Below are 13,141 nucleotides of genomic sequence, written 5' to 3'. Positions count from 1 at the left end.
ACACACCGCTGACCAATGCCCCAGTACGAGAGGTTAAGTCTGTACATACCGCTGACCAATGCCCCAGTAGGAGAGGGTAAGTCTGTACATACGGCTGACCAATGCCCCAGAAGGAGAGGGTAAGTCTGTACATACCGCTGACCAATGCCCCAGAAGGAGAGGGTAAGTCTGTACATACCGCTGACCAATGCCACAGTAGGAGAGGGTAAATCTGTACATACTGCTGACCAATGCCCCAGTACCCTGCGATGGGGGTAAGTCTGTACATACTGCTGACCAATGCCCCAGTATCCTGCAGAGAGGTTAAGTCTGTACATACCGCAGACCAATGCCCCAGTACCCTGCGGAGAGGGTAAGTCTGTACATACCGCTGACCAATGCCCCAGTACCTGCGGAGAGGGGAAGTCTGTACATACCGCTGACCAATGCCCCAGAACCCTGCGGAGAGGGGAAGTCTGTACACACCGCTGACCAATGCCCCAGTACCCTGCGGAGAGGGTAAGTCTGTACACACCGCTGACCAATGCCCCAGTGCCCTGTGGAGAGGGGAAGTCTGTACATACTGCTGACCAATGCCCCAGTACCCTGCGGAGAGGGTAAGTCTGTACATACCACTGACCAATGCCCCAGTACCCTGCGGAGAGGGGAAGTCTGTACATACCGCTGACCAATGCCCCAGTACCTGCGGAGAGGGGAAGTCTGTACATACCGCTGACCAATGCCCCAGTACTCTGCAGAGAGGGTAAGTCTGTACATACCGCTGACCAATGCCCCAGAAGGAGAGGGTAAGTCTGTACATACCGCTGACCAATACCCCAGTACCCTGTGGAGAGGGTAAGTCTGTAAATACTGCTGACCAATGCCCCAGTAGGAGAGGGTAAGTCTGTTTGTACTGCTGACCAATGCCCCAGTGCCCTGTGGAGAGGGTAAGTCTGTACGTACTGCTGACCAATGCCCCAGTAGGAGAGGCTAAGTCTGTACATACCGCTGACCAATGCCCCAGTACCCTGCGGAGAGGGTAAGTCTGTACATACCACTGACCAATGCCCCAGTACCCTGCGGAGAGGGGAAGTCTGTACATACCGCTGACCAATGCCCCAGTACTCTGCAGAGAGGGTAAGTTTGTACATACCGCTGACCAATGCCCCAGTAGGAGAGGGTAAGTCTGTACATACCGCTGACCAATACCCAGTACCCTGTGGAGAGGGAAGTCTGTACATACCGCTGACCAATGCCCCAGTAGGAGAGGGTAAGTCTGTACATACCGCTGACCAATACCCAGTACCCTGTGGAGAGGGGAAGTCTGTACATACCGCTGACCAATGCCCCAGTACCCTGCGGAGAGGGGAAGTCTGTACATACCGCTGACCAATGTCCAAGTAGGAGAGGGTAAGTCTGTACATACCGCTGACCAATGCCCCAGTAGGAGAGGGTAAGTCTGTACATACCACTGACCAATGCCCCAGAAGGAGAGGGTAAGTCTGTACATACCGCTGACCAATGCCCCAGTAGGAGAGGGTAAGTCTGTACGTACTGCTGACCAATGCCCCAGTGCCCTGCGGAGAGGGTAAGTCTGTACGTACTGCTGACCAATGCCCCAGTAGGAGAGGGTAAGTCTGTACATACTGCTGACCAATGCCCCAGTGCCCTGCGGAGAGGGTAAGTCTGTACGTACTGCTGACCAATGCCCCAGTAGGAGAGGGTAAGTCTGTACATACTGCTGACCAATGCCCCAGTGCCCTGCGGAGAGGGTAAGTCTGTACATACCGCTGACCAATGCCCCAGTAGAAGAGGGTAAGTCTGTACATACCGCTGACCAATGCCCCAGTACCCTGCGATGGGGGTAAGTCTGTACATACCGCAGACCGTATCTAGCCATGTATGGAATCCGTTCTGGGCTGTACGTACAGTTTATTTGGCTTATGTTCCTGTCTACAGGTTTCTTTCAAGACATGGAAAGCGGATCCAGCTGTAAGATGTGCCCTGCTGGGTTCTACTGTGAGCTGGGGGGCAGCGTCGTACCCCAGCTGTGTCCTGCCGGCCATTTCTGCCAGTCAGGGGTGAAGCACAGGTGCCTACGTGGTACATACAGCCCAGACCAGCAGCTGGCCTCGCAAGGTATGTAATGTCGCTGCCCGCTCATCATGTCTGTTACTGGTGTGGTATTTATTACTACATTGCGGTATACAAAACCCACAACGTACAATACACACTGCCTCTTACACATTATACCACATGGAATGAGCCAAAATTCACAATATGCTTCACAAACAGGGACGAAGGCACACATTACAAATTTACACCATAATGCCCATTACATGTTAAGCCAAACACCATAATGCCTATTAAAAAATGATGTTACATAAGTGCTGCTTACCTACGTGCTCATTGCCAGGGGTTCCATGCTCATTGCCAAGGGGGAATACATGTTCGCGGTAACTGGGGGACAGCCGCCACCAGGCACAAATGACAGCCATTGACAGCAGGGAACAGGAGGCTGCCCGGCTGTATTCAGTGCCCACAGGTCCCGGCTACTTGAAATAGTACCCCTTTCACACCAGACAATGCAGGGCCCCTTAGCCTAGTCCCTGTATGTTCTGGTGTGAAGGGTCCTCATCTACAAAATGGGCCTATTTGTAGAGTGGAGCTGCAGCTCCATCAGGCCCATTGTTAATCCGGCCCTGTTAGTGCATCCCATCCATTATCTATTATCTTCTAGGAGGTTCTAAATAGGAAGTAGGATCTGATTGGTTGCTACGGGCAACATTCTATCCTCAATAGAACTCTCATCTTAGTAAATGTACCCGTGTGTGTGTGTGTGTGTGTGTCTGCGTTAGTGTGTAAAGCTGCAGAGCAGGTTGAAGCATCAGATTAATGTGACATGAAGAAGCCAGCACTAGTGCTATGTGTATATCTTATTCAACAAGGCAACACAACATTTAAAAAACACAAATTTAAAAAAAACAATGTTTGTAGACTTAAAAAAAAAAAAAATGTTATGGGTCTTGTGCATTCCCCAGTGTGTGTAGTTCTAGTGACACAAACACACAACGGCCGTGCAGTGTATACGGTCTCTAGTTTTTAAATGATAAATAAAAGTTTTTAGCGTATAAAGTCCTGATGAAGCTGCTGGTGAGCGGCGAAGCGCGCTGCGCATTCTGATTGGGCCACAGTAGTACAGATTATTTCATGGGACACGTGGTAGCGCAGACAAAGGTGGTCACAGTGTTGGCCATGGGGCAGCTGCCACCACAGGAGTGAACCACATACCCTCCATCCACTCAGAGCATTGTCAGTACCAACAACAAAGCCAGAAGGCGGGTAAGACTGGGAAGAGGATACGGCATACGGTCACTGGGCCACCAGCATGTTGGTCGACAGTCATTAGGTCGACATACATTTATGTCGACATGCAGGAAGGTTGACATGAGTCTAGGTCAGTGATGGCTAACCTTCTATAGCTTGGTGTGTCGAAAATCACAGCGAGCCATGCGAGGGGATGCGGTGCTACTTTTCAGTGTCCATGTTGCAGCGGCGTAGCTTTGTTTGGGGCGCCCCCCCCACCATTAATGGGGGGTGCCCCCCCCTCCCCGCCCATTCGGCCGGCCCCCCATGCCCCCTCCCCCCATTGCCGCATGCTCACCTGTCCGCGCGTCCCGGCTCCCCTCCTGGCTTCAATAAATTCTATGCAGACGGACCACGATAAAATGGTCGCCCCCATACCGCAGACAGTTTCAGAGAACAGTCTGCTTTATGGGGCGTCCATTTTATCGTGGTCCGTCTCCATAGCATTGATTGAAGCCAGGAGGGGAGCCGGGACGCGTGGACAGGTAAGCATGCGGCAATGGGGGGAGGGGGCATGGGGGGCCGGCCGAACGGGCGGGGAGGGGGGGCACCCCCCATTAATGGTGGGGGGTGTCGCCCCAAACAAAGCGCCCCCCGCGACCGACTCATGTCGACCTTCCTGCATGTCGACCTTATGACTGTCAACCAACATTGTGGCGACCTAATGATCCATTCCCGAGTATACACCACTAGCCCATTGTGTGTCTTTGTCGCTACGACTGCAAACACCTTGGAATGTGCTACAAACATTGTTTTATACATTTGTATGTTTCTATTTGTGTCGTCTTGCTGAGTTAGATGCACGTACCGATGGCTCTAGCGCTCGCTTTGTGTCTCCCATGAATGCTATATGTATACTGTGATTATGTTGTACATACAGAGGAGTGCAGGCCATGCCCTGCTGGATTCTACTGCGCGGTGGAAGGCCTCACACAACCGTCTGGGCGCTGTCTGCCGGGGTATTGGTGCATCAGGGGTGCAGAGATCTCAAATCCGACTGATGGTGTAACAGGCATTGTGTGTCCAGCTGGGAAGTTCTGCGAGGATGGAGACATGTCAGGTAACTGCACTCTGCATTGCATCAACCAGAACTTCTCCTGCCGGTAGGCAGACAGACAGCAGCACATGATCACGCAGGGTCTTCTGTGCTGGTGTGCACCCATCCATAGTGTGCTGCTGCTGTTTGTAGTTAGCTTTGACAGGGAAAGACTTTTGTTAGTAATCTTTCTGTAGTTGAACATATTTGTTTAGTTAGAGTATATGGTGTCCATAAAGATTTAGCTAATGCTATAATGGTATGGGAAAACCACACATCCAATACATACAGGTAGTGCCTACACGATGCAGACCGTCCAGTGCTCACAATAAAACAGAACCAAAAACATACTTATGCTTAGGGATGAATTCACACAAGGTTGCAAATTGCATTTGAAATTTATTGCATTGGGATCACATTAATCCTGTATACTGTGCTGAGTGAAAAGAAATATCACAGCGAATATATATATATATATAATATATATAATGTGCAAAGAAGAAACCATATTGCAGGCAGCAATGTTAGCATCAATACTCGCAAAATTTCCCAAAATATGTTACTAATATTATATAGAAATATCTCAGCACATAGACACGCCCCTATGTGGCGCTAGACACACCCCTATGTGGCGCTAGACACGCCCCTATGTGGAGCTAGACACGCCCTGTGTGGATCTAGACCACCCTTTGGGCACCGTGTGACACGCCCCCTTGCTGGCGCATCCTGATGTAATTCCCTGATTCCAGATCTCAGAAGTAGGCGTGGATCGCTGTCCCAGAGACAGGCAGTTCACCCCTGTAAGCTTGTTGCCAGTGTAATGCATATGCCAATTGTTCCCAAACTGTGCGCCTAGGCTCCCTGGGGTGCCTTGGAGCACTTGCAGGGGTGCCTCAGGTTGGTGGTCCAGAACCAATTCAAGTTATTTGTGGCCAATGAAATAGGCAAAATCGGTGCTTGTGGCTTCCAATTAGGAATACGTGGGTAAACAGAAGTGAATCATGTTCCTCACCACATAACTGGACCTAAGGAAAACATTTAAATCAGTAATTTAATATTTTTTACTGAAATTAGTAAACAACTTTTGGCCTAGGGGTGCCGTGAAAAATATTCTGATACTTTAGGGTGCCGTGATTCAAAAAGTTTAGGAACCACTGGCATATGCAGTACAGCTTAGGAAAAGCGACATCTGGTGGACAGGAAGTTGTATTACACTGTCCGTCTCCGAAGTACGTTACCCTGTGACTTAGGGGGTTATTCTGGTTCACTCTTTCTGACAAAATCCTTCTTAGATGGACAAAACCATGTGCACTGCAGGTGGGGCAGATGTAACATGTGCAGAGAGAATTAGATTTGAGAGAGTTATTTTGTTTCTGTGCAGGGTAAATACTGACTGCTTTATTTTTACAATGCAATATTGATCTCACTTTGAAGTAAAACCCCACCCAAATGTAACTCTCTCTGCACATGTTACATCTGCCCCACCTGCAGTGCACATTGTTTTGTCCATCTAAGAAGGAATTTGTCAGAAAGAGTGAACCAGAATAACCACCTTACTGCGCAAAGCAGTGACACAGTAAACTTATTCCAGATATGACAAACTTAAGTTACATACCGGGAGTTAATCTAGTGATTCAGCGGCTACAAGATTACATGGAGGAGATTCCTTCCCTGCTGATACCTTGTTTGTTGGCAGGGGACTGTCGTGCTGGATACTTCTGTGATGTCCGATCGTTCCGTCCTGACCAAGACATCTGTCCACCTGGATTTTATTGCCCTGAGGGGATATCGTCTCCTGTTCCCTGTGACAGTGGGACCTACACTCCTCTTAGCGGCAACATGTCACCTGGGGACTGTCGTCTATGCCTGTCCGGTCACTTCTGCAATGGTATGTCACTAGGATACCTGTGCGGTGGTAGTACAGGGATGTATCACAGTACAGATTTATATCAGAGCCCTCTCTGGTGGGGTAGGAGCTTCTGCAATGGTATGTCACTAGGATACCTGTGCGGTGGTAGTACGGGGATGTATAACAGTACAGATTTATATCAGAGACGTCTCTGGTGGGGGAGGGGGATCTTCTGCAATGGTATGTCACTAGGATACCTGTGCGGTGGTAGTACGGAGATGTATAACAGTACAGATTTATATCAGAGCTCTCTCTGGTGGGGTAGGAGCTTCTGCAATGGTATGTCACTAGGATACCTGTGCGGTGGTAGTACGGGGATGTATAACAGTACAGATTTATATCAGAGACCTCTCTGGTGGGGGAGGGGGATCTCCTGCAATGGTATGTCACTAGGATACCTGTGCGGTGGTAGTACGGGGATGTATAACAGTACAGATTTATATCAGAGCCCTCTCTGGTGGGGTAGGAGCTTCTGCAATGGTATGTCACTAGGATACCTGTGCGGTGGTAGTACGGGGATGTATAACAGTACAGATTTATATCAGAGACCTCTATGGTGGGGGAGGGGGATCTCCTGCAATGGTATGTCACTAGGATACCTGTGCGGTGGTAGTACGCGGATGTATAACAGTACAGATTTATATCAGAGACGTCTCTGGTGGGGTAGGAGCTTCTGCAATGGTATGTCACTAGGATACCTGTGCGGTGGTAGTACGGGGATGTATAACAGTACAGATTTATATCAGAGACGTCTCTGGTGGGGGAGGGGGATCTTCTGCAATGGTATGTCACTAGGATACCTGTGCGGTGGTAGTACGGAGATGTATAACAGTACAGATTTATATCAGAGCCCTCTCTGGTGGGGTAGGAGCTTCTGCAATGGTATGTCACTAGGATACCTGTGCGGTGGTAGTACGGGGATGTATAACAGTACAGATTTATATCAGAGACCTCTCTGGTGGGGGAGGGGGATCTCCTGCAATGGTATGTCACTAGGATACCTGTGCGGTGGTAGTACGGGGATGTATAACAGTACAGATTTATATCAGAGACGTCTCTGGTGGGGGAGGATCTTCTGTAATCCGCTAATCTTGTCTGTATTGTATGTTTTGCAGGATCGGGGCAGGCGATCTGGCAAGGACTTTGCTCTCCTGGATTTTTTTGCCCTCCTGGCCAGATCTCCCCCCGGCCTCCTGCTCACCGATGTCCGAGTGGCTTCTTTTGCCCTGCAGGATCTCCAGCTCCGGTTCCCTGCGAAAGTGGCACCTACCAGGCATTGGAGGGAAGAGAGAGGTGTAACACATGTCCTACTGGATTCTACTGTGACCCCGACCATGGCGGTGAGTCTCGTTCTGTCATTGTGCCTCGCGCCGTATATGTGTAACTCCACCATACACATGAGGTGTAACGTCTCACACAGACCCTTTATCTTTCAGGCTTTGGAGTATCGATGCCAGCTCTGTGTCCTGCTGGGCACTACTGCCCGACGGGCACCAGTTTCATTTCTGTGCTTCCTTGCCCAGCTGGCACATATGGACCCAAGAAAGGAGCTTCCAGTAAATCTGACTGTGAGGCCTGTCCAGCTGGTGAGGAGAATTCGGCTGGCGCTCTGGGTTGGCGTATAATGCGCAGTGCGCTGTAATATTGGCCTTACTAATGTGGAGTTATGTTGTGTGACCCTTCTCATTCAAGGTGCCCACAGCCTCTTGGCATATATCAGGGGAGGGATCTCCATAATGGGCGGGACATCATCTTACGCTCTAGAGCCTTGATGGCTAACCTTGACACTCCAGCTGTTGTTGAACTACACATCCCAGCATGCTCTGCATCAGATTTAGCATGGGCAAATAGCAAAACTGATGCAGAGCATGCTGGGATGTGTAGTTCAACAACAGCTGGAGTGTCAATGCTCTGGAGAGTGCATCCATCTCATTGTGGTGTAACCCAAACCTCCACATACAGGGACCAGCGTCACGCGCTGATACATAACATTGCATCATATCCCCCCCTCCCCCACCAGAGACCACACGATGATACATACGTCACACGCCGATACATACGTCACACGCCGATACATACGTCACACGCCGATACATACGTCACACGCCGATACATACGTCACACGCCGATACATACGTCACACGCCGATACATACGTCACACGCCGATACATACGTCACACACCGATACATACGTCACACACCGATACATACGTCACACACCGATACATACGTCACACACCGATACATACGTCACACACTGATACATACCATTGCAGAATATCCCCCCCTCCCCCACCAGAGACCACACGATGATACATACGTCACACACTGATACATACCATTGCAGAATATCCCCCCCTCCCCCACCAGAGACCACACGATGATACATACGTCACACGCCGATACATACGTCACACGCCGATACATACGTCACACGCCGATACATACGTCACACGCCGATACATACGTCACACGCCGATACATACGTCACACGCCGATACATACGTCACACGCCGATACATACGTCACACACCGATACATACGTCACACACCGATACATACGTCACACACCGATACATACGTCACACACCGATACATACGTCACACACTGATACATACCATTGCAGAATATCCCCCCCTCCCCCACCAGAGACCACACGATGATACATACGTCACACACTGATACATACCTCACACGCTGATACATACATCACACACTGATACATACCTCACACACTGATACATACATCACACACCGATACATACGTCACACACTGATACATACGTCACACACTGATACATACATCACACACTGATACATACCTCACACACTGATACATACCTCACACACTGATACATACCTCACACACCGATACATACGTCACACACCGATACATACGTCACACACTGATACATACGTCACACACTGATACATACGTCACACACTGATACATACATCACACACTGATACATACGTCACACGCTGATCTATATGTCACACACTGATACATACATCACACACTGATACATACCTCACACACTGATACATACGTCACACACTGATACATATGTCACACACTGATACATACATCACACACTGATACATACATCACACACTGATACATACATCACACACTGATACATACATCACACACTGATACATACGTCACACACTGATACATACCTCACACACTGATACATACGTCACACACTGATACATACGTCACACACTGATACATACATCACACACCGATACATACGTCACACACTGATACATACGTCACACACCTATACATACGTCACACACTGATACATACATCACACACTGATACATACATCACACACTGATACATACATCACACACTGATACATACCTCACACACTGATACATACGTCACACACTGATACATACCTCACACACTGATACATACATCACACACTGATACATACATCACACACTGATACATACCTCACACACTGATACATACGTCACACACTGATACATACGTCACACACTGATACATACGTCACACACTGATACATACGTCACACACCGATACATACATCACACACTGATACATACCTCACACACTGATACATACGTCACACACTGATACATATGTCACACACTGATACATACGTCACACACTGATACATACGTCACACACTGATACATACATCACACACTGATACATACATCACACACTGATACATACATCACACACTGATACATACATCACACACTGATACATACCTCACACACTGATACATACGTCACACACTGATACATACATCACACACTGATACATACATCACACACTGATACATACATCACACACTGATACATACCTCACACACTGATACATACGTCACACACTGATACATACCTCACACACTGATACATACATCACACACTGATACATACATCACACACTGATACATACATCACACACTGATACATACCTCACACACTGATACATACGTCACACACTGATACATACGTCACACACTGATACATACGTCACACATTGATACATACGTCACACACCGATACATACATCACACACTGATACATACCTCACACACTGATACATACGTCACACACTGATACATATGTCACACACTGATACATACGTCACACACTGATACATACGTCACACACTGATACATACATCACACACTGATACATACATCACACACTGATACATACATCACACACTGATATATACATCACACACTGATACATACATCACACACTGATATATACATCACACACTGATACATACATCACACACTGATACATACCTCACACACCGATACATACGTCACACACCGATACATACGTCACACGCTGATACATACATCACACGCTGATACATACATCACACACTGATACATACGTCACACACCGATACATACGTCACACACCGATACATACGTCACACGCTGATACATACGTCACACACCGATACATACATCACACGCTGATACATACCTCACACACTGATACATACGTCACACACTGATACATATGTCACACACCGATACATACGTCACACACTGATACATATGTCACACACCGATACATACGTCACACACTGATACATATGTCACACACCGATACATACGTCACACACTGATACATACGTCACACGCTGATACATACCTCACACACTGATATATACGTCTCACACTGATACATACGTCACACACTGATATATACGTCACACGCTGATACATACGTCACACGCTGATACATACGTCACACGCTGATCTATATGTCACACACACTGATACATACCATTGCAGAATATCCCCCCCTCCCCCACCAGAGACCACACGATGATACATACTTCACACGCCGATACATACCTCACACGCTGATACATACGTCACACGCTGATCTATATGTCACACACTGATATATACGTCTCACACTGATACATACGTCACACACTGATACATACCTCACACGCTGATACATACATCACACACTGATACATACTTCACACACTGATACATACGTCACACGCTGATACATACGTCACACGCTGATACATACATCACACACTGATACATACTTCACACACTGATACATACCTCACACGCTGATACATACGTCACACGCTGATCTATATGTCACACACTGATATATACGTCTCACACTGATACATACGTCACACACTGATATATACGTCACACGCTGATACATACGTCACACGCTGATACATACGTCACACGCTGATCTATATGTCACACACACTGATACATACCATTGCAGAATATCCCCCCCTCCCCCACCAGAGACCACACGATGATACATACTTCACACGCCGATACATACCTCACACGCTGATACATACGTCACACGCTGATCTATATGTCACACACTGATATATACGTCTCACACTGATACATACGTCACACACTGATATATACGTAACACGCTGATACATACGTCACACGCTGATACATACGTCACACGCTGATCTATATGTCACACACACTGATACATACCATTGCAGAATATCCCCCCCTCCCCCACCAGAGACCACACGATGATACATACTTCACACGATGATACATACTTCACACACTGATACATACTTCACACACTGATACATACATCACACACTGATACATACTTCACACACTGATACATACGTCACACGCTGATACATACGTCACACGCTGATACATACATCACACACTGATACATACTTCACACACTGATACATACCTCACACGCTGATACATACGTCACACGCTGATCTATATGTCACACACTGATATATACGTCTCACACTGATACATACGTCACACACTGATATATACGTCACACGCTGATACATACGTCACACGCTGATACATACGTCACACGCTGATCTATATGTCACACACACTGATACATACCATTGCAGAATATCCCCCCCTCCCCCACCAGAGACCACACGATGATACATACTTCACACGATGATACATACTTCACACACTGATACATACTTCACACACTGATACATACATCACACACTGATACATACTTCACACACTGATACATACGTCACACGCTGATACATACGTCACACGCTGATACATACATCACACACTGATACATACGTCACACGCTGATACATACGTCACACGCTGATACATACGTCACACGCTGATCTATATGTCACACACACTGATACATACCATTGCAGAATATCCCCCCCTCCCCCACCAGAGACCACACACTGATACATACGTCACACACTGATACATACATCACACACCGATACATACGTCACACACTGATACATACGTCACACACCTATACATACGTCACACACTGATACATACATCACACGCTGATACATACATCACACACTGATATATACGTCACACACTGATACATACGTCACACACCTATACATACGTCACACACTGATACATACGTCACACACTGATACATACATCACACACTGATACATACGTCACACACTGATACATACATCACACACTGATACATACGTCACACACTGATACATACGTCACACACTGATACATACATCACACACTGATACATACGTCACACACTGATACATACGTCACACACTGATACATACGTCACACACTGATACATACGTCACACACTGATACATACGTCACACGCCGATACATACGTCACACACTGATACATACATCACACACCGATACATACGTCACACACTGATACATACGTCACACACTGATACATACATCACACACTGATACATACATCACACACTGATATATACATCACACACTGATACATACCTCACACACTGATACATACGTCACACACTGATACATACATCACACACTGATA

At 47.4% G+C, this 13,141-nt stretch overlaps 1 protein-coding gene across 1 annotated transcript in view; it reads left to right on the top strand.

The window, feature by feature from the left end:
- LOC146041651 (uncharacterized) overlaps positions 1-13,141 on the top strand; it is a 149,827-nt gene that overhangs the window by 105,137 nt on the left and 31,549 nt on the right. The window contains exons 55-59 of the mRNA XM_083161582.1: positions 1,939-2,118; positions 4,226-4,405; positions 6,078-6,269; positions 7,406-7,630; positions 7,727-7,876. Coding sequence (XP_083017708.1) covers positions 1,939-2,118; positions 4,226-4,405; positions 6,078-6,269; positions 7,406-7,630; positions 7,727-7,876 — 927 coding nt within the window. The remainder of the gene's footprint in view (positions 1-1,938; positions 2,119-4,225; positions 4,406-6,077; positions 6,270-7,405; positions 7,631-7,726; positions 7,877-13,141) is intronic.

This window comes from Crinia signifera, chromosome 19, assembly GCF_055691185.1.
Source record: "Crinia signifera chromosome 19, ASM5569118v1, whole genome shotgun sequence".
Classification (NCBI taxonomy): Eukaryota; Metazoa; Chordata; class Amphibia; order Anura; family Myobatrachidae; genus Crinia; species Crinia signifera.
Note: the sequence above shows the minus strand (reverse complement) of the source record. Positions and strands in the feature narration are given on the sequence as shown.